The sequence below is a fragment of the Podarcis cretensis genome (assembly GCF_951804945.1).
Source record: "Podarcis cretensis genome assembly, chromosome: 7".
In the NCBI taxonomy this organism is placed as follows: domain Eukaryota; kingdom Metazoa; phylum Chordata; class Lepidosauria; order Squamata; family Lacertidae; genus Podarcis; species Podarcis cretensis.
Genome location: NC_137176.1, coordinates 69,771,524 through 69,794,646, shown reverse-complemented (window position 1 = coordinate 69,794,646; position 23,123 = coordinate 69,771,524). Strand labels below are relative to the sequence as shown.

The following is a 23,123-nucleotide window of genomic DNA, read 5'->3' as shown; positions in this document are numbered from 1 at the left end:
AGCTAATCTTCAAAGACAAAAGTATTTTTCAGCGCATATGAGGCATAAGAGTGATTTGGGGTTCTGCTCCCAACAGTGTCTGGCTGGTCAAAGCTCAAAGGCAGAGCATGAAAGCAATGGCCTTTCTCCATTAGTTCCTAGCATCTGTTTTTTAGCGGTGTACCCCCTTGAAACTCCTTGTTAGCAGTTTCTTATCTTCCATAAATCAGGGGGTGGGGAGATAATTAATGTAATCAAAGCTAGTGGCCATTGTTACACCTTATGATGGTGAATTCCAGAGATTAATGGCAAGTCTGCGCAGGGGGGAAATGAGAGGTGCGGGGAGGAGAGGGTAGACGTTCCATCGCACGAGCGTAATTCCTTCTGCTGATGGGACAAGTTAGTTGGATACCACCCAGCATCTCTGGGATGCTTACAATCAGGGAATGAAGCCAAGAGTCTTCCCTCCACAGCCCCACTCCATGTCTTACCTTCAGAGATGTACTGTGTCTCAACACTAAGTTTCCCTTTACTATTGTGGGTTATAAAAATGGATTGTGTGGGCAGAACAGGTAGAAAAAGGAGCTTTGCATAGTAGAACTGAAGAAATATATAAGGGGAAAGGTACTTTCCCACTTTTGGCATGTACCAGAGACCTCTGATCTTAAACTTCATTAAATAAACACAATTTTGTGCATTACTGGTTTAAACCAAGCTCACATATTGCTCCACTCCTTGGCCACCTTCTTTCATAATCAGTATTATTATTATTATTATTAAACGCTTTAATAATTGTTTACCATTGTGAAAAAGCACATATTCATAAGTTTAGCATCTAGAGAAAGTAAAACTTGGGCTACTACACAACACCAGAATCTATTTCACTATACCGTACTGGAAGCCACCCGGAGTGGCTGGGGCAACCCAGACAGATGGGCAGGGTACAAATAATAAAGTAGTTGTAGTTGTTGTTGTTGTTGTTGTTCCATCTCAACACCCCTCCCATCCCTTCTGCACATTCAACATCTTATTGATGGGAAAGTTTTTTTTTTAAAAAAGGAAAAAACTCAACTACAAAGATCAATTCCAGGATGACAAAGAAGAAAATTGAAATAAAAATTAAAAGCAAAATTTAAATGTGGTAAGTGCACTGTATGAAAATATTGAAGCATGATAATAAAAAACTACTAGTTTCCCTACATCACTTCCTCATTTTGGAAGGATGCCAGTACTCAACTCCAGCAATGAGATCCAGATTTTTAGTTAGTAGAAAACTGGAACAATTTTAGCTAGTCTAAAAGATTGCTACAGCAAGAAACACATTTCACCTTCTTCAAAGATTCAGTGGAATCAAGAAGAAACTGAGCTTCCAATCACAATTTGACAGCAATAGAAAGTGACTTTCAGGAGGAAACCCCATAAGGATAAGGTGAACATCATGGTAGCCTTTTGCTAGGGAAACTAACCATGTATCCAAGTTCCTGTAAAATCCAATAAGTTCATATATATTGCGTGTTGTTTTCTTACCTGGACTCCATCCTTCAGCTTCAAAATGCACTCCATTGTATTTATTGTAATCACAACTGGCTCGGAACCAAGCTTTGTCCATGGTACGTGGATGCGCAGTTCATGAATGTGTCCGCTTAAAAATGTAAATGGTAGTTTCAGCTCCTGGAAAACAAAAGTCATATCCAATTACCAAGCTAGCTATTAAAAACAAAATGAAACAAAATGAGCGGCTTGAGCATGTAGTTACAGTTATCCAAATACAATTTAGCAAGTTTTTCGGCTGCAAGCTGTCTGACATAAATTTTGGTGCATTTCAAAATAGTTTCCCAGATAATGGGGAACTACCTCATTCATATAAATAAACCAAGAACATAACCAATGTGTGTCAAGTTGTATCTATTCTGACACATCACACACACACACACACACACACACACACCGCATTCATTCATTTGGCTTTTATTCAGTTCTAAGCTTGAAGACTCATTGAAAAAACAAGCACAACTTATAAAACATAAAATCCACAAACTATATACAGTTAATCCAAACTTGTAATAATAAAAATAATAATTTATTATTTATACCCCGCCCATCCGGCTGAGTTCCCCCAACCACTCTGGGCAGCTCCCAACAGATTAAAAACAGAATAAAACATCAAACATTAAAAACCTCCCTAAGCAGGGCTGCCTTCAGATGTCTTCTAAAAGTCAGATACTTATTTATTTCCTTGACATCTGATCGGAGGGCGTACCACAGGGTGGGCGCCATCACTGAGAAGGCCCTCTGCCTAATTATCAATGGCCACTAAAATCCAACGAAAATAAATGAGTGAATGAAATAGTCTTACACTGCTAATCCACCACCCCTCCACCACCCCACAAACACATGAGACCCAAAGGCTTAATGTAAACTTGAGTAGGAATTCTCAAGCTAGGAAGTGGCTCCTGAGGTTGCCTTCAAATAAACACTTATTATTAAATATCTATGCCACCCTTCCTCCCCAAGGAGCTCAGAATGCTTAACAGAATTCAAATTATACTCAAAACCATAATTAGAAGATCAATTAAAATTTTGTATCAAAGTACAAATATAAAAACATAACACCACTTCCTCAACCATGTGCTAAAGATGAGGTGAACATCTTTCATTGGCATTTGAAAGCCATCAAGGGAAGGAAACAATGGAACATCCCCTAGAAAGGAGTTCCACATACAGGGCATTTGCCACAGAGTAGTCCTTGCCCCGTATAATCAGCACATGGTTCATCCCCTTCAACGGGAAAAGCAGGGCCTTCCTTTTTAAAAACATGGGCTTGCTACAATTATGACACCAAGTTTGAAGCAAATATGAGCAATTTTGCCTTCAAAGTGCTACATAAAGCACAATGAGCTTCTGAGTGACTTACTTTTTATTAGAAATATTTATAACCTGCTATTCATTGAATATTTTCAATCCAAGAGTGCAGAAATAAAAGAACAAAGTAGAAAGGACACACAGGAAAATATAACCATGTACAGCAGTTACAAAATCATATCAACACGCCCAGTAAACAACAAACAGTTCCATGATAATGCAAACAAAGCAACTGCAATAAGGGCAGCAATTACAAATGTCAATTTAATAAAATAACTTGGGTAAACCCAGCAAGAAGTCCCCACTCTACTTTGTGACCTTTGCGCAACTTAACAACTTTCACCCCTCTCTCCAACTCATCCAGGACCTTATCCTGAGTGGTATGAATCATCGCCCACAAGTATAAACAGCAAAGATCTCCCACTCCTTTTCCATAGTAGAAACAGAACACACACAAAAGAGAAAGGTGGCAATATGCCACAGCTGGTTTTCTCTCCTCTTTCCGAGGTCCTGACAAAACTCACAGGCCTTGAGGCCTTTAAGGCTGCTAAGAAGATTCCCTCTTTGTCAGTCTTGTCACCTTTAACAGTTTGTTCCAGTTTTAACCCTGCCTTCCAGAAGAGGAGGCAACCTTTTCCTGTATGCCCTACTCTCCAGTGACTAAAATAAAACTTCAGAGGTAATTAAATTCAACTTTCCATCATGTTCCTCCTTGGGAAGCGTCATACAATATACTGATGGCTTCGGCAGTAGTCTGTCTCCTCCTTACTAGTCAGCACAAACAGCATTCAGCATCTTCCACAATTATCTGTCTTTATTACCAAACATGATTTAACCAGACCATTTGCCACTAAAAAAAGTTCACAGAGGAGGCAACAGTTGTGGAATAGGTGTTTCCAATGTTGCCACATGGTAGGCATGATTATACACCTTCACCTCTGCCTGGCTGTAGCTGCTCTGAGATGTGTACCACCTGAGACCTAGCCATGAACTGGGCTGATTTATTGCTCAAAGATCCATCTTAATGGGTCATGCACCTCCATAGGGGGAGGCAGCCACAGCCAATCCAAACCTCACCAGTGAGTGATTCCACCCACAATAGAGTCAAACTCCGCACAGCCACTGGATCATTCCAAATTCACTCTGTAGCAAATCCAGATCAGTTGTCAGACATGCAATATGTGCTGGATCAATGGTATACGGAGACAGCCCCACAATAGTTAAGGTGGCCATAAAGTTCTGAGGTGGTCCTAACAAAATGGACTCAGTTTGAATATTAAAGACCACCCCCCAGGAGCAACCGCCCTCCACGCTCTGGATTGGTGCCACACCAAATACTCAGGCAGGCCAATCTGAGTCAGGTGAAGCCCAGATAGCTCACCCAATAGGTTTCAATAATGTATAACAAGTCAGCCCCTTATTTCACAACTGTGTCATGAATAAGGGATGTTGCACTGTGAATTTCATGGCACATTTGCAGTTCAATTTTGACATATAAAAGGAACTCCAGACAAGTCACTAACAACAGACATTAGAAGCTACTGTATAGCCAAGCCTAGGGGAAACATTATATTCTGATCCTACATAAAATTGCCTTGATCCATAAGCACTCTGGCATATACATGAACTGCTGTTTGTTGAATTGAGTAACAAGAGGCTGAATGAACAAGGAACCATCATGCATGTACTCAAGATGTAATGCCAATGAGAAATGGGATCTACTTCTACATAAAACCAGTTAAAATAATTAAAAACATGTTAACATCTATATGTCAGGGACTAGGCAGGCTTGCCTAAACAAAAATGATTTAAGAAGGCACCATAAACAGTACATCGAAGGGGGACTTCCGGGTTGGCGCCATCGCCGAATGGCGGACTCCCTCCGAGCTCCGGAGGGAGCCTGCTCGGCAGGGGCTGGGTTCTACCGCGCCGGCGACACGGGGACCCTCAAAAACCATGGGCGCTGAAACCCATGGGCATGGTGACTCGGGCACCGTTTGCGTCCCCCCCGACCCGCGAAGGAGCCTTTTTAAAGGCTGCGGAGCGGGTGACGGGGGGGTGGTGCTGTGAGTCCTCCGCTTCCCCTGCCGAGCGAAGCCGCATGCCATTCGACGGAGAGCGCTGACTTCTTCCACTGAAAATTTGGACTTTAAAAGAATAACCCGTGAGTAATTGGAACATGGATTAAAAGAGGGGGAAAATTCTTTTTAAATTCGGAGCGAGCGGGGGAGGTGCAAAAAGGAAGTCAGCCTCCCCCCTGTTGTAGAGGAGCTAAAGCAAAGGATTTGACAACGAAGATCGAGTTCAACCTTTTTTTGATAAAATTATTAACTTCGCGATGCAAAATTGTAAGACTGGGCTGGAGGAGAAAAGTGGAATGTGAATTAAAAGGCAACCCCCCCCCCCCCGGAAACCCTGGGAGCGATCCGTAAGAGCGCCGGGAGAGGAGAAATAGAGGTTTTGACAGCTGTCAAAGGAGCTGTCAAAGTGGAAGAACAAAAAGAGAACTTTGTTACGAGGACTTTGCTGGTCACATTTGTTACAAATTGGATATAAATTGTTTAAAACAAGGAATAATAAGTTACTTTGACTGTTGGGTGTGATCGGGAAGGAAACTGAGTTACTATAATCCCTCTAGAGGAGCTGTGGGACACTACAAGTATTGTTGGCATCGAATTTGAATAGGACTTTTTATCTCCTGGGAAACTGCAGAAATGGAACACTATTTTGTCTACAGAGGTTTACACACTAAAGGAGACAATAGATTTATCTATTGAAGAATGGAAGGGACTTGACGTAATGTTTTGTTCCTGAATAACAAAGCCTCTACAGAGGAATTAGAAGCTTTTTGGAATTAGAACATTTGTGCAGGAGAGCGGGGAAAAAAAAAAAGAGGAGAGAGAACAACAAGAACAACAAGAATAACAAGAACTGGACAAAGTCGGAAGATAGACTCCTTCCAAGATTGGACATGTGAAATCAAAGATGACCAAAAGACGGCAAAGACTAATAAAAAGACGGCAAAGCGGACTGGTGAAGGACTGTGGTTTAGATGTGGGAGCTCCAGGATGACAGTAGATATTGACGGACATTGGGAACGCAACCGGGAAAGGGGGGAGGGAAATTTGGAATCCAAAGGGTGTTAAATTACATTTTATTCCTTTTTCTATTTTTCTGTTTATTTTAATCTGTATTGCATATTAAAGAGGGGAACTCGTGGAAGGGAACAGGTCGATTTTAGGGGATGGGAAAATATTTTTTAAATTGGGCCAATGATAATAATTTTAAAATTTGGGGTAAGAATTTGTTGAATCTATTTGAAAGAATTGGAATACAAGAGGGGGAGGGGAGGGGAAGTCCTGGAAGGATGCCAATGAAAATAAGGTTTTAAATTTGGATGTTTTTCTTTTTCTGTTATATTTGAAAATCTTTAATAAATATTATTTAAAAAAAAAAATAAACAGTACATCGAAGGAACCTGCCTGAAGGTCATGTGTTCTTACACATAGACTTGCAATCATTCAGGCAAGGGTGTGAGTGTACACATGAACATGCACAGGCCAGTGTGTGTGTGTGTGTGTACACACACACACATACACAAACACACACCAACTCCCTTGCACAGTATTATGGCAGCAGTTTGTGAGATAGCACCGTGGTGCGGGGGACAGAAGTTACTTTAGGGGCTACTGTTCAATTCTGTTTTTATGGAAAGATGTGCAACTGTTTCTCGAGATCAGGTTCAGGTCCGCTGTGTTTATAAGCTAGGTTTTAAGGTATATAGGTTCCCATGAACTACTACTATTGCGTACAGCAATTTCACAACTTTTGAAAAGATAGAAGATTCAATGTCACTGTCCTAATGCTTCAAGAGGAAACACAGGAGCTCAGCCTTCATCAGGGTAGAGAATAGAAGTGAAGAAAACATAAAAGTGGATAATAGAAAGCTGCTGAAAGTTTGAAAACAACTTTTTGCCTTTTATGACAGCTGCCTGACTCACTCTTTGTTGTATAAATACAGGTCGGTGTTTTTTCCAACAAACGCTTTCAACTTAACAAAGTGAAGTTGTCACAATGTAGAATCATGTCAGATGTCAAAAGCTAACAACCCAGGAGACACCACTTAAAGCTGCAATCCAATGCAACTTTTTGAGAGCAAGTCCACTGAACAACAACTTACTCCTGAGTAAATGAAACATCTGTTTCATATGCTCTGTTTTGTTTAGATGAAGAGAGCTTCTTTAATATGCTGACCAAAAGTGCAAAATTGCCAAGAATACATATGTCAAAAAAGAATATAGTCCAACATCTTACATTAGAATTTATCTTTATTAAGTATGTTGATTGATGCTACATAGAACAAATGTGTACATCTATTTTAATGACAAGCAAGTTTAAACAGATACATCATACCCACATTCTTTCTAAAACTCATTTCTAGGTCTAGAAATATGTTCAATTTAGCCAAGCAATTTGAGAATCCTTCAGAAGTTATTATTTTAATGTTTATGCTAGAACACAGAACATATTCCTCAAAAAGGAGCCTCCTCCTTAGCCTCCTCCACACCATGTGTGACACTTGATCTTGAATCTTTTCTCAATTTCAAAAGCCTTTCTATAATGTAGCTCTACTGTAGCTCTTTATATTATGTTTCAGATACACCAATGTGTGGCAATTTTAAACTTCATAAACATTGCTCAATAAAGCTCATTTTCATCTATTAATCTTTTTTACTTCCATATGAGATAAAAAACATTCCTCATTTTAATCACATGAATATGATGTAGACATATATATATTATTTATAAGTCCATTTATAAACTTCTAGCTCATAAAAATATATCATGGTTTTGTTAGAGCTCTCCTACAAGTCCCCAGATGCATTTCAAACGCATGGGTCAGACTAGAAATGGGGATGATGAGAGTGGAGGCTAACATTAATCTACAAATGGCTGTCATTGAATGTGCTCCCCTGAGGAATAGCCCCACTGATCCTCTGCAACCAGTTCCAGTCAGGCTGGCAGACAGCAGTCCTGAACACCCTTCAGAAACTGGGTTTTGCCCCTCAAGCCTTTCTAAGACTGGCGGTTAGGCAAAGAATCATAGGCACCGAGAGACAACAGGACTGCTCAAGGTGCCCAGACTATAAATTTGGAGAAATCGAGAGAGAGATAGCCACACCGGCAGCAAATCTCTTCTTTCTCATATCCAGAAATGCAAGAAGGGCTTTTACATTCGCCAGAAGCTCGGCTCTGCCCTCGCTGGTCCTGGAAGGATCCTTTTAAAAAGTCCCATATGCTCAGAGACTTTGCACCTGTTCATTGGGGGATATAGGAAGTCCAGAGCACTTATTTTTTAGATGTCCCTTTTACGAAGAGGCACGTAGTGAGACCATTGATCCCCTGCTGGTGAGGCTCACTGACCTCCTGGAAAAGCAAAAATTTGACCTTTTCCTGTTAGGCAAAGATCATAAGACGACCCGGATGGCCACCAGATTCTGTATACAGATCTGTAGGTGCAGACCATCCCCCCAGTTCAAACTAGTTCATTACGAAAATCCCCAAACTCGGTTCCATGGGTGATTCTGGGTCATTTCTCTGCGGTAGCTTATCTTATAGCTTATAAGTATCTATACGCTTATCACATTTATAAATTTAAAATTTACTGTTGTATATTGTTTTAAATGTTTGTTTTCCTTCTGGGATTGTACCCCCAAGTGTGTTTTATAAGCTGGTCTCCAACCATAATAAATTATCTATCTATCTATCTATCTATCTATCTATCTATCTATCTATCATGGTTCTGTATAAAAAATAAAAAATAAAATTCTAAAAATCATAGAACACAGAACACATGACCAACAACACTGAATCAAATTAATTCTCGGGAAAAAACACTTGGCAAAAGAGGGGGGGAAACTAACAGTAAGTAGATAAATGTACAGTAAGTAGATAAACTTGCCAAAGCAAGTTTTTTTATATCATAAAGGACAATGATAAAATTGCACAGTGAGTTAGAAGTAATATCAACTGACGAACAGAGTTTATTCTCCAGAGCAGTGTTCGACACTCCCATTGTTCTAGGCACGTTTTGCGACAGGGAATTTCTGAGCTCTGGGTGCAGTACTGCGCCTAAGATTTCCGATTAAAACTGCCACTGTTGGCGCTAAGGGTGTGGGAGGAGAAATTGTTCCTCGCTAGGCTTCCAATAGATCTATTGGTCATCTTCTACACGGAAAAATATTATAGGTCTTAGGTTTGCGAACTAGACACTCAAGGTAGGTGTCTCTGCCATCAGTTTTATAGGCTTTTAATATGTGTGGCGCCAAAAATATATATATTTATATGAAGGAAAGGGGGTATAGGGAGAATCCAGGGCTTGTCTGCAGAGTAGAAGAAAAGGAGGACTGTTTTTTCCCTCCCCACTTCCAGCCACTCTCTGAATACTGGAGCAGAGACCCTATTAGGGAGACGGGCAGGGGAAGCATGGCTTTGTTTTTTGCAGGCTCCAGATAAGGACTAGACCATATGAAAAATGAACATACGTTTTAGCTGCAGCTCATTCATTGTCAGCTTTGTATTCTTGTTATAAAAGTGTGTCTAGACAATCCATTGTTGCGCCCATAACCTAGGTTTAAGATGCCATTTAGCTCCTAGCTTTCATATATCAGTTTCTAACACTGCTCCAGAGGAAAGACATAATGTTCAAGATTTGCACACATAGCAGGAGAACCATGCACAGTCATCCCTACATTTCTGTGTTATGATGCAACAATTCCCACATCTGAGGATTTGCAACTTGTCTCTTCAGCAATAGAACTGCTGTTCCAAAGCAAACAACAGGTGCACATATGGTTCTCCCCTGTATACATCATAGCTGTCAACTTTTCCCTTTTCTTGCGAGGAATCCTATTTCGAATAAGGGAATTTCCCTTTAAAAAAGGGAAAAGTTGACAGCTATGGTATACATACATTGCATCACTGGATCCCAACCAAAGTTATTTTCCCCAAGTCAACAAGATGCAACATCAGTTACAGAAACAAGATGTTACAGACATTCAACACAAGACTGTTGTTATATTGTGCAAGTCTTTTCTGTAGAAAGTCCATTTTATCTTTTCAACACAATATTCAGAAGAGAAACAACTTCAATTAGCAAGTTTCAGCTGAAAATATGTAGGGGAATATAAAGTGTGTCTTTTCAAACAACTCACTGCAAGGAAGACAACTTCAATTGGCCTATAGTGCTGTGCCACAAGGCTTCTTGTGTACTGAGCGACAGAAGATGTAAGTACAAAGGTACTTGATGTTTGTGGGAAAGAAATATCGTCAATATAGAATTAGGCAGCCTGATCTGAGCAACGGAGGGCCTTGAGAGAGGAATGGAGGCCAGGCTTCACAAACATGGAAGAAAAATATTTATAAAATACCTTCATGCATTAACATAGAAAAGTATGCCAGAGTAGTAAGGCACCGTTTGCACCCTAAATTCACATGATTTTACTCCTGAGAAACATGGAATATACACGTCTCAATAATGCTAAAAAAGGGTATCATTCACCCAAAGTAAATTCAGGACAGCTTATTTAATGTTACATTAATTTATTTGAGTTAAGCACAACGAACAACATACCTGTTCAAGTACATCAAGTTTTAACTCAAGCTTGCTAAGAACAACATCTCCTCCCCAGAGTGATAGCTGTAGATCAGAAGGCTTCAAGTTCTTAATGTAGCGATTCACATAGCTCATTAGAATAGGAGTCACATACGACTCAAGCATTGTGTCTTTGTTGATGGAACCTTTAAAAAAGAAAAGAAACTGATGTTATATCTTCCTAGTATGCATAAAAATACTGTACAAAGCAAACTTACTGCCACTGCCAGAAACTTTCAAATCAGAGTACTGTACTTGGATTTAAACTGATGCAGTTTAACAGCCATGCATCATTCAAATCATATGCATTTCAACTGAGAAGACCCACTGAATTCAGTGAGGTTTATACTAAGAACAGCAAATACAGGAGACTTCCAGTAAGCATTCACAGGCTTAGGCTATCGTAGCAGGCCCCTTTAAACTTTGTATCTTAGCACTAAAGTATACCTACAGATGACTGAACACAATATTCACTTAAATAATGTTATTCTCTCTCTTAACTAGTTTGCAGCACAGGCTGTTAAGCAGCAATTCCAAAGCTGTAAGTTTTGTAGCTCATGTAATCTCACCACCAGTTTGTGTATCACTTCCAATGACAATTTGCAGCCAAAATATAGTAAGTTTTATATGCGGCCCATAGTAATAAAACAATGCATCTATTGTATCAGTTTAAAACAACTCCTTTTAAAGTGCCTAGTAGGAGGGAACAAATCTGAAGCAACACATGCAAACATAATAATAATAATAATAATAATAATAATAATTTATTTATACCCCAACCATCTGGCTGGGCTTCCCCAGCCACTCATTGGGTTTTTGCTATGAGGGGTGGCATTTCTGTCCCAAATGTTCTTTTCCTTTTTAAAAAAACATTATTTATGCTTTTCAGGTTTATATATTTCAACAATTTTACAATCATTTTAACGTTTTGAAACTTGACCTCCTTCCCCCTCTTTCTGTGGTTCCTTAAACTTATTTTTAATATCTTCTGCATATCCAAAATAACTTAATTTCCTCATTTATTCACCTACTTTAAATATATACCGTACTCTTATCAAACTGCAGGTTACTACAATAACAATGCGTTGGTTCTGTTTAGGATGAAGAACAAATGGGATTATTGTAATGTCCCAAACGTTCTTCATCCTAAACACAACCAAATGCATTCGGCACACAGCGTCACAGGTGACAGCTGTAAGCTATTTTGCTATTCTCTCTTAATGCCAACACCACCATACAAACTTCGTCCTTGCTGGCACGCGACCCAAAACGGGAAGCGGCCAACCAACCAGGTGTAAACTTTTAGCAGTTTCTTGCACGTGGGTTCCGGGAGGGCAAGTCGCCCTGCGCGTATTCTGCCACGGGGAACCCAACCCTTGAATCTCAGGCTCAGGACCCTTGTCTCTCTCCAACACGCCTCTTCAACAACTTCTCCCCGCCGCCTTCCTCCTGCTTCAACGCCCTCCGCCAGGCACCCCGAGACCCCCCTCAAGCTGAGCGCGCGCGCCGCCCTTCGCCGCCCCCCACCGAGACGCCCCTCACCCTACCGCGGCCTCGGCTTCCTCATGGGGCTTCTTCCCCTGCTAGCGGCTCGCCGGCGGTGCTTCACTCCCCGCGAGGCGCCCCGTCGTCCGCAGCCCGGCCCTTCATGCTCAGCAGCCCAGAAGGCGTCGCCAAGGGCCAAGTCCGCCGAGGCAGTTCCGGGGTCCAGCCTCACAACAACCGCCGACGCCGCCTCCGTTTCGCCGGACGCGTTTGGCGGTGACACCATCCGGCGGGAAGCTTCCGAGAGAGGGCTGAGGGAGAGAGGGAGGAAGAGAGAGGAGGCGCGCGGAGCTCCCGGCGACGGCTTCCTGCCCGGACCTGGGGCTGTGCAAGGCGGGAGGGAGGGAGAGAGGGGAAAGTGCTGTATTCGTTGGCCACATCTCTTAACTTTTGTTGTTGTTTAGTCGTTTAGTCGTGTCCGACTCTTCGTGACCCCATGGACCAGAGAACGCCAGGCACTCCTGTCCTCCACTGCCCCCCGCAGCTTGGTCAGACTCATGCTGGTAACCTCGAAAACCCTATCCAACCATCTCGTCCTCTGTCGCCCCCTTCTCCTTGTGCCCTCCATCTTTCCCAACATCAGGGTCTTCTCCAGGGAGTCTTCTCTTCTCATGAGGTGGCCAAAGTACTGGAGCCTCAGCTTCACAATCTGTCCTTCCAGTGAGCACTCAGGGCTGATTTCCTTCAGAATGGATACATTTGATCTTCTTGCAGTCCATGGGACTCTCAAGAGTCTCCTCCAGCACCATAATTCAAAAGCATCAATTCTTCGGCGATCAGCCTTCTTTATGGTCCAGCTCTCACTTCCATACATCACTACTGGGAAAACCATAGCTTTAACTATACGGACCTTTGTTGGCAAGGTGATGTCTCTACTTCTCAAGATGCTGTCTAGGCCTGTCATTGCCCTTCTCCCAAGAAGCAGGCGTCTTTTAATTTCGTGGCTGCTGTCACCATCTGCAGTGATCATGAAGCCCAAGAAAGTAAAATCTCTCACTGCCTCCATTTCTTCCCCTTCTATTTGCCAGGAGGTGATGGGACCAGTAGCCATGATCTTCGTTTTTTTGATGTTGAGCTTCAGACCATATTTTGCACTCTCCTCTTTCACCCTCAATAAAAGGTTCTTTAATTCCTCCTCACTTTCTGCCATCAAGGTTGTGTCATCTGCATATCTGAGGTTGTTGATATTTCTTCCGGCAATCTTAATTCCGGCTAGGGATTCATCCAGCCCAGCCTTTCGCATGATGAATTCTGCATATAAGTTAAATAAGCAGGGAGACAAAATGCAGCCTTGTCGTACTCCTTTCCCAATTTTGAACCAGTCAGTTGTTCCATATCCAGTTCTAACTGTAGCTACTTCTTCCTATCTCTTGGAGATGCCCTGGGCTCCCTCGCTGGCGCCTTTTGTCGACTTTTCCCACGCGCTGCCCGCACAGCCTCGGGGAACATAAAAGGCTCCGGTGGTGGAAGGACCTTCCTGAAGAGGCTCTCCTGGCCCCTGCACTGTGGTCTGCCTAGAGCCGCGGAAAGACTTTTGAAATGCAGTGGTACCTCGGGTTACATACGCTTCAGGTTACATACGCTTCAGGTTACAGACTCCGCTAACCCACAAATAGTGCTTCAGGTTAATAACTTTGCTTCAGGACATAGCTGTCAAGTGTCCCTTATTTGAAGGGACAGTACCTTATTCCAGTGCCATGTCCCGCTGCTGTCCCTTATTGATTGATGTCCCTTAAATGTCCCTTAAATGATGTCCCTTCAATTTCAAAGGAAGCAGCTCCTCTCCCTCCCTCCCTGCCGGCCAGGGAGGAGGGAGGCTCCAACTGTGTTGCTTGGCTGTGTTGCTCACCCAATAAGAAGTCTAAGAACGACTGGGGGGTGGAGCTTGCATGCCTTGTGTGTGGCTAGTTAATGCAAGCTGAGGGGTTTTTTGAATGCTGGACGCCACTTTGTTGCACGTGCTGTTGCAAACTTTGCAGTGCAAAGCCAGGCCGGGGAGCCATCTTAAGTTGAGGCTGCGTAGGCCTTGTGGTGCATGTGATTCAGATTCTATTCAGTTGAACCTCTGGTTACAAAGTTGGTTGGACAGTGTTCTCAAAGCTACCAGCATGAGTTTGACCAGATTGCAGGAGGACAGGAAGACTGGAGTGCCTGGAACAGGTGAGGCTGCAGGTCGCTTATTTTGGCTGCAGGTCCCTTATTTTGGCTGCTGGTCCCTTATTTTCAAGGCTGCTGGTCCCTTATTTTCAAATCTGTAAGTTGACAGCTATGCTTCAGGATGAGAACAGAAATTGTGCTCCGGCGGCACGGCAGCAGCAGGAGGCCCCATTAGCTAAAGTGGTGCTTCAGGTTAAGAACTGTTTCAGGTTAAGTACGGACCTCTGGAACGAATTAAGTACTTAACCCGAGGTACCACTGTAGTTTAAACAAAATGGGATTTTCCCCAAGATAGATATTAAGCGAATTGGTCTCACTTTCATGAACCCCAGTAAATCTGCCTTTTATCATTGGGGTTATGTTGGCCACTTTCCAGTTCTATGGTATGGAGCCTGGTCTTAGAAGCAAGCTGCATATTTTTGAATATTCTCACATTCACATTCTTTTAATTTTATTACTATTATTAATTAAATTTGTATCCTGCCCTTCATCTGAAGATCACAGGCCAATTCACAAGATAAAAATACAAAGTGAGAACACAAAATACATAACAAAAACAAACCAATAACCTCCCTGGCACAAACACATTTAGAAGGACATAGCCAAAGGCCTGGTTAAAGAGAAACATTTTCACCTGACGCCTAAAGATATGTAATTAAGGCACTCTGGGGGGAGAGCATTCCACAAATGGAGCCACCACAGAAAAGGCCTGTTCTTACGTTGCCAACCTCTGGACCTCTCATGGAGAAGGCACACAAAGAAAGGCCTCAGATGACGATCGCAGAGTCCAGGTCGGTTCATTTTAAGAATTTTCAACTGGATGCCATCCAGACCTGGTGATTTGTCAGTTTTTATTTTGTCATTAACTACAACTGTGTTTCAGTATTCATGTAATCTACAGTTACGTAAGATTCTAAGGTGTGGCAGGTAGCTTCAGTGGAATGGCATTCTGGCTGTCGAAGGCTTTTCCCAGGGTGGCTCACCTGGCAAATACCTTGATGTAAATTTGGCACCATGCAGAAACCTTTTTATTTTCCCAGGGTTTATATTTTGTACACTGCTTTTATGCTGGTATGTGGGTATATTTTCATTTATACTGCTATGTTTTGTTTTGATTTAATCTTATTGTAATTTAAACTTTTTTTTGTAAGCTGCCCTAGGAAACTCTTGGAAAGGGTTAAAATCTCTCTGGGGGGAATAGAAATCCTGGGCTGAAGTATAGATGTGCAGATGCAACAATGTTCAGGGCCAAATGAAAGGATTACAAGAAACTCTGTATAGCATACATTTAATTTTAATGTAACAAAAAATTCTGATGAAAATCCTTTTCTGGGTTCTGAGACAAAGGAATTTGGAATATTATTCACGTTATAGTTTTAAACCAATCCATGTACTTGTCCTCGTGGAAAATACCTCACTCATTTATTATTGAGGGGGTTATTTCACACTTTTAGTTTTCCCTGCTATGACCCATCAATTTTTTTCTTCACCCTTTGTTATTGCTACCCACCATGTTATCTCACTACCATTTAACACTTTCATATGTTTATCCATCAGTAGCTATGGTTAAGCATAGGGCAAAAAGGCACAGCTATCCAAATATAAATACAGAGTATACTACATTTTATTTAAAATTTTTAACATAAACAGATTGTGATGTATGTATTTTTGGTTACTTAATAAGCTAGTAATAAACTTTACTTTGCTACAATTACTTTAAATAAGTATGTATACACTACAGTAATATGTTACTATAACTTTAAGCAGTATAACCAACACAATACAGGGTTCCTGCCACTTGCACTTCAGTTCCTCCCGCTATCCAAACATAAGCCAGGTTCCCTATAACAGTCCTGAACTCAGGACTATGAAGTCTTCAATCTGATTAATGCCCTATTCCTTCCAGAGTCTCTCATACTTCTCATAGGACTTCTGCTTCAGTCTCTACCCTGGTCCAGCCAACACTTCTGTCTCAATATTTCAGCAATCTTGCTGACAATTGGCTACAGAATTCTTCTGAGGTTTGTTTCTACAGGCATAAACTCTTCCCTATGAACATTCTCAGTCCTTGTCTAGTGATGATAGCTCTTGGTTCCCAAGCCTGTCCAAGTCACGTCTGAAGTTCCTCAATACCCACTACCTGACTTCCAACTCTTCCTTCAGCTACCCAACAGCTGCACACCAGTAGCACTTTTTCCTTGCCCAAGGCTTGCTCTTTTATTGTCTCCAGCCAATCATTTCAATTTCAATTTTGGTTGGATTCTGTCACGTCATTGGCCTAGAACTATGATCCAATAGGATGTATACCAACTGGCCAACTAGAATTTACCAGCTTCTGATGTCTTGGTGCCTTTATATAACCTCATATAGCTATCTCACTGTTGAATAGGTTGGCACTTTGCGAAGTTTTCAGGGTAGAAGAAAGAGTTGATAATTAAGTACAGTATAGGGTTATTTGAGAGGGAGCTTCTTTTCCGCAAGATGAATAACCTCAGCATTTAAATTTAGCTTTGGGTCATATCTTTCAGGACAAAAATCTTTAGGGTCAAGTGCCTGCAATTTTGTGGAAGTTCTTAGAAGATAATAGTTTATGGGCAATTATAATTGAGAAGTATTATGTTATAGCCAGTAGGTGGCAATAATAGGGTATCTTCTTTTGGCCTTGAAACACCATTGTGCGGTAACTTGAGCAAAAGGAATAAGGAGATATAAAAATGTAAGCAATGACAAGTTAAGTGTCACTGAGGCAACTTGCTAGCCTCCTGCTGACATAATGTACTCCACATTTCCTAACAGGAATACAAGACATCTTACAGAACTGTTAATCCTTACATTCTACGCAGAATAAAAAAACATTATTAATGTGGAGGAAATAATATGATTCCCCTACACTCCAAAAAAGTAGTACATAACATAATTTAGGCTGTGTATCTTGAACTTCAATCTCTTAAATTTTGCTGTGTCTTGTCAGCAATAAAGTCGTTTCTTATATTGCACCTTTGATTAGAAATGCAGTAAAGTATTCCAAATTACCCATAATATTAAGGTTTCCCATGGAAAAGAAAAACCAGAGACATTTCACACAAGATGGTGGTCCTTTATTTTCTGCACCTAATATCATGGACAGGGAGATTATCTTCAAACTACATTGGACATTTGGACATCATAACAGACTATTAAAACATGTATGAGACTAAAGTTATTATCAGATATGACTCCCTTTGACAGACATTTGAAGCATTAAACTTTGGAAACTTATTGATAATGTCTTTACAACCTTCAGTCTTCTATCCATTAATGTAGTGGAAAGAGAAGGGGAAATCACAATTCTGCTGGGGTGTTTTATGATGTTATAACAAACATCATAAACATCTTTATCCTTAATCAAACATTTTTTTTAAAAAATAAAGTATTCCAGGAGCTATGCTTCAATGTGTTGCTGGCAAAATAATCCTGAACATAAAACTGATTGTGAGGATTAAGGATATGCACAGTAATTCTCAACCTTCTTATCAGATTTGAGACCAAAATGTTTGAAGTCATTTTGCAATTTTGCAATTTTCCATTTTGTGTTTTATTGTTCCATTGCACAAAACATCTTTCACTTGAACATCTCATGAGTGAATACTTCTGAAACCAAGAAGCATCCACCCAAAAGTGTTTCTGGTTGCAGTATATTATGTACAAATATGATAAATAGCCTTAAAATTTTTTTTTTAAAGAAACGGTCCATGATTTATTGTAACCTCCAGATGTCCTCAGATTTATGCCCTTGGTCTTACAAGAAATAAAATCTGTGAACTTGCAAAAGCAGCTTCACCCTGTTTTTAATAAAATACATACTCATGTAGATATTCTGGGAAGATTTGAGCTACAACAAATGAATATTATTCCCAAATGGAAATTGGCATTTTGAATGAAACATTTCTACCAGTATTAAATATTCATTGTTTTTCAAAGTTGGACAATGTTATGCAGAGTGAAACATGAATGACAACTTCTTTCTGAGAAACCATTTGTTTTCAAAGAGTATCACATAGATGTTAGAAATAGTAGATTTCTTATTGAAATACTACATATGCAGCGATCTCACATTTTTATTTGTGTTTATTCAAAAATGCTGCTTTTGCATGACCATTTCCTCCTACAATGCTGTGTAAATCCTGCTCATATGTAAGTGTATGTCTCAAGAGGAGATGAAGGAAAATGCTTCCAATGCATAGGGTCAACATCCCCATTTCCTTCTTCCAGAAACAAAACACTTTCTGCCATTTTTAGAGAAGGAGATGGAAAGGTTGCTTCACTAATTTGGCAAACAGTTAAAACTCCCGTGTGAGCAGCAAACATTAAGGAACTGCTGACTTTTCCAAATCTCAAGTCTTTAAGGTTAGACTAAAGTCCATTTCCTCTCCTGAGCCAAAAGTGCTAAGAACAGCCTGACAGTATCATAAATTGATACCCAAAAAGAATTAAAACCTTTATTCCCACCATACATCTACCGGCTCTTATTCTTTCACCCTAATGCCGAACAATTCAAAAATATTGTTTAAACTAGACAAATCCATCCATTAACACATTTTTGTCTCCCCACCACCCAGCCACCCATACATTCTTTATCCAGCTGAATCAATTTATAGGTTATATTGTTTTTAAATGGATTAAAGTAGAGCCAAGAGGCTCTGGCTACATATGATTGATCAAACTAGAATCTCAAAAAAAGAAGAATTTCCACTTTGGTGTTCCAGAATTTATTTATTTTTTAATGATTTTTCAGCATGCATTTCTACTACTTAGAGCCCACGGGTAGGGAACAGGGCTAAGCCAATATGATGCCCTCCAGATGTTGCTGCACTACAACTGACATCATCCCTGATCATTGGCCATACTGGCTGGGGCAGCAAAGTATTTGGTTGTGCTGGTGAGTCTATCCTTTAAACCAGGAAATGTCTATTCAACTACTTTTGGAATATAAGCAGCCGAATATATAGAAATCACTCTGGAAAGAACTACTGAGGCCACATAATTCCAACAAGTATTCAGGAGCAAATCATCTTCTGCAGCATCCTTCCAAAGTTCCATTAATCTTCCAGTATGCCTAATCTGAACCTAAAAGTCTAAAAATAATCAGAACCCCAAAGGAGCAATACATGCACGCTAAAGTCATTTGGTCCGTTGCTGAACCTTCTCCCCCTCAACAAGGGGAGCTTTGGGACGTTACCCTATCAGCTCAGAGCATGTGCTATTTGGACAAAAGTTCTTTCTGCCTGTTTCTGAAATGCAACCTATTGACCAAATACCAAAACATCCTGTCAATAGCCTTGGAGAGTTCCTTTTCAGGAGCACAGATGAACCCCTTGTAGCATTCTAAGGAAAATGATTAAAATCTAAACATAAAGCAGAGGAAGTTGGGAGCAACTAAGTGGGCAGTGATTCATGGAGAATCGCATGAGATGAGAGCTTAAAGGCAATCATACGAAACAACAGCCACATGTGAACCAACAAGGGGGAACTAGATTCCTCTCTGCGGAACTCAGGAGTCAACTTTGTAGTGGATTCAAGAATCACATACAAATTTCAACAAAGTGCATTTGAGCAAAATGCACACTGCAAACCGGGCTGAAAGCAGAAGACAGCTAGAAATTGGGACTGGAACCAAAGAATTCTAGAGATAATCTTCAGAGAATAGGAATACACTCAAACTGACCTCCCTGTGGCCAGCTGCAATGAGAAATTAGATCTGTGTGTTTCCAGACACTGGGAGAAGGAGAATAGAGAACAGATGTGTTCTTTTTTCCCTTTTCTTCTTCAATGGACTTGACATCCTGATGGTTTGCTCTCCTCCTACTCCTTTCTAATCAGAGCAGCACCTCCTCCTCCTATCCTACTGCAATATAAATATCTGAAAAGAGTTTTTTACTCCATGATGTGCATGATTCTGTTGCTTTCCAGGAGATACTTAATGTCTTTTTGTAGTATGACTGATGCCACCCAAGTTTATCCAAAAACAATGTAATGAGCTTTGTGGAGAAACATCAGGCTTCTTTGAAAAAGGCAGTAAGTGCATTTGACACCTTGGAAAACAGAAGTAAAGGGCAACTTGTATCTCACAAGATTGGTGAAGCAGTTAAGCAGATTTATTTCACGCTGACACAACAGCAATATCTTTGTTTTCCATCTGCTTAATTGTGCACTTTGGAATCCCATTGGATCCCATTGGAACATGGACAGTTTCAATAAATGTTATTTCACTAAAAACATAAAATATGGAGGCTACAGTCAAATACATGGGAAGAGTTTTTATTTTTACAAAAGCATGGGTTGGGAATGATCCTAGTAATCTGCAAACTTAGCACGCTGTTAGAAATACAATAATTATGGAAAACAACAGTGACTAGCAGTAAGTATTTTCCTGTTGCCTTAATATGCTTAATATGAACAGGGATCCTAATTTGGCCCATATATACACAGAGTACACTTCTGTCTGAGTGCAATTGTATTAATTTGTTCTTTGAGTTATGCAGATTCAGTACATTGGTTTGCATGTATTGTTCAACTTCTGGTGTGTGTTTTTTTAACTTACTGTTATGCTGACTTCCAAGAATTTCTTTACTGTTTAGCTCCCAAGTATAACTGAGGATGAAGGGATGGGAAGAAATCCTAAGTATTCAGTCACTGCATAATTAAACAAAATAAATTGTATGAAAAGCGTTCAATATATTCAAATAGCTGGGCATTGAGTATATTGAGTCTTCCCAACGGTAGAGAATAATTATATATATAAAAACCAGGGAAACTACAGAGAAGCACAAGAGTGCTCATTCTCTCTTACTTCCAGCAGAGCACTGGAAGAGGCAAGACAGTCTTTTCCTTCTCATCTTCTGCCTAAGGATTGCAGGCTTGGTGGTTCACCACCCTGGGCACAGGTAATTACTCTCTATTAGAGTAGAGAGCCACTGTGGTGTAGTGGTTAAGAGCGGTAGACTCGTAATCTGGTGAACAGGGTTCGCGTCTCCGCTCCTCCACATGCAGCTGCTGGGTGTCCTTGGGCTAGTCACACTTCTCTGAAGTCTCTCAGCCCCACTTACCTCACAGAGTGTTTGTTGTGGGGGAGGAAGGGAAAGGAGAATGTTAGCTGCTTTGAGACTCCTTCGGGTATTGATAAAGCGGGATATCAAATCCAAACTCCTATTAGCTCTATTGACAGAATTGAATCAGCTGTGAAATATTGATCATTTAATCTCAAGCTGAGCAAAAAGCGTACATGGTCTGATGTGTTTCTGGCCTCAGTTGGATCTGGCCCATCAGGTTTCAGGAGTTGACTATCCACCCAAATGGACCAGAAGCAGGAGTGGGCTCAGGCAAAGCAGCAACCTGGAATACGGAGCAGGGGCTAGGCAAAAATCCAATTCCAGAGCTTACCGGTAGTTCCTTGGACTAAGGAGCTAGCTTTGAAGCAGGGGGTATATAGGGCCTGGTGTACTGAGAATGGTCCTTGGGGGCCAGCTGACTGGATGTCCAGGAAGCCTGACACTGCGGTGTCTACTGTGTCCTTAAAACACAGTGGGACTGAAATCTGCCATTTTTGAAAGGGAGTTTTTGGGGTTTTTTTATAATAATATTTATTAAATTTTTGTATAACCAATAAAAAACATACATAATAACATAATATTTTCCATTATCCACATTTCATTCTCAACTTTGGACTTCCTCACATCTCTTGTTCCTGCTTTCTAAACATAAATTTTACCAGCAAATTATTAACTTAATTTAATTCATATAATATAATTTTCCAATATTTAATGTCTAAAATTTTGGGATTTAACATACTCTTATTGAAGCTTAATCATAAAATATTACTTATCCAAAATTTATCTTTTCATCTTCCAATTAAATTTAAATTTATATTCTTTATAACTAGTTTGTTGGAGCCGTGTTTTTGCTAATCTTACATCTTTCTTAACATTCATGCAATTTACAATATTTTTGTAGATAGTCCTTAAATTTCTTCCAGTCCTCCTCCACCAGTTCTTCTCCCAGGTCTCGGATTCTGCCAGTCATCTCCGCCAATTCCATATAGTCTATCAGTTGCATCGCTTCTCGGCCTTTTGGCTAAGATCAAGTGTAGTATCTGTTGAAAGGGAGTTTTTGATGAGGGAACCCAAACAGAGACCCGCAAAGAACAAGGATTAATTGGCCACTACTGGTCACAGGTCCTCAGTAGTTGTGACTTCTCATCTTGCACTCCTGTGGTGCTATCACACTACACCTCAACTTATTCACTGTTTCAAAAAATGAAACTAAAGATCATATACCCAATGGTACATTGAGCTACTCCAACCTATACACCAGTGTCCTCTCTTGTCACACTCAAGATTAATATCTCTCATTAAAAAAAAAAAACACCACTAAACCTGCGGATAATTAGAAGAAATAAACACGAAACATTATTTTAAATAAACCTATGCACGTGTAGTCTGTTTATTTTTCCTTCTGGTGCTGCAAAGCTAGATGCCAGCCAGAAGAGGGAGCAGGTCAGCTAAAAATTCTGTTCAGGTTTTGCTGCTGACAAATGCAGCCATTTTGGCAAAAACAAGGAAGTAGTCAAGGAGAGGTGGATCGGTCTAAGTTTAAATTTAAAGAAAGGATATGTAGGAGGAGTTCCCATGTTCATGAAACACACTATAATCGCAATGTTCTTGAACTTACAAGGGTAAAAGTGAAAGGGGGGAAATGGAATCCACAGTGTTAGCATTTTGAGAGTTACCTATCAAATCTCAATACCAGTTCCATATACCATGAATTTTTGGAAACATTGCATTCTGATTTCGAACCTCAGTTCCAAGTACCTGGGACTTGGATCGAGCTCATTGTGGAAAGAGGAATCTATTATCATATGATCCTACAGTCCTTAAATTGTGTTTTCACA

The 23,123-nt window shown here is 40.6% G+C and overlaps 1 protein-coding gene across 6 annotated transcripts in view; it reads right to left on the bottom strand.

The window, feature by feature from the left end:
* Nucleotides 1-23,123, bottom strand: part of VPS13B (vacuolar protein sorting 13 homolog B) — a 398,969-nt gene that overhangs the window by 349,183 nt on the left and 26,663 nt on the right. For 5 of the 6 annotated variants that reach the window (XM_079984699.1, XM_079984695.1, XM_079984697.1 and 2 more), the window contains exons 1-3: nucleotides 12,043-12,192; nucleotides 10,475-10,641; nucleotides 1,507-1,650 (exon numbers count right to left, since the gene is read on the bottom strand). In XM_079984699.1, the coding sequence (XP_079840825.1) occupies nucleotides 1,507-1,650; nucleotides 10,475-10,621 (291 nt within the window). In that variant the 5' untranslated portion in view covers nucleotides 10,622-10,641; nucleotides 12,043-12,192. Of the gene's footprint in view, nucleotides 1-1,506; nucleotides 1,651-10,474; nucleotides 10,642-12,042; nucleotides 12,193-23,123 lie in introns of those variants that run through there. The other variant, XM_079984696.1, reaches the window with a different exon arrangement.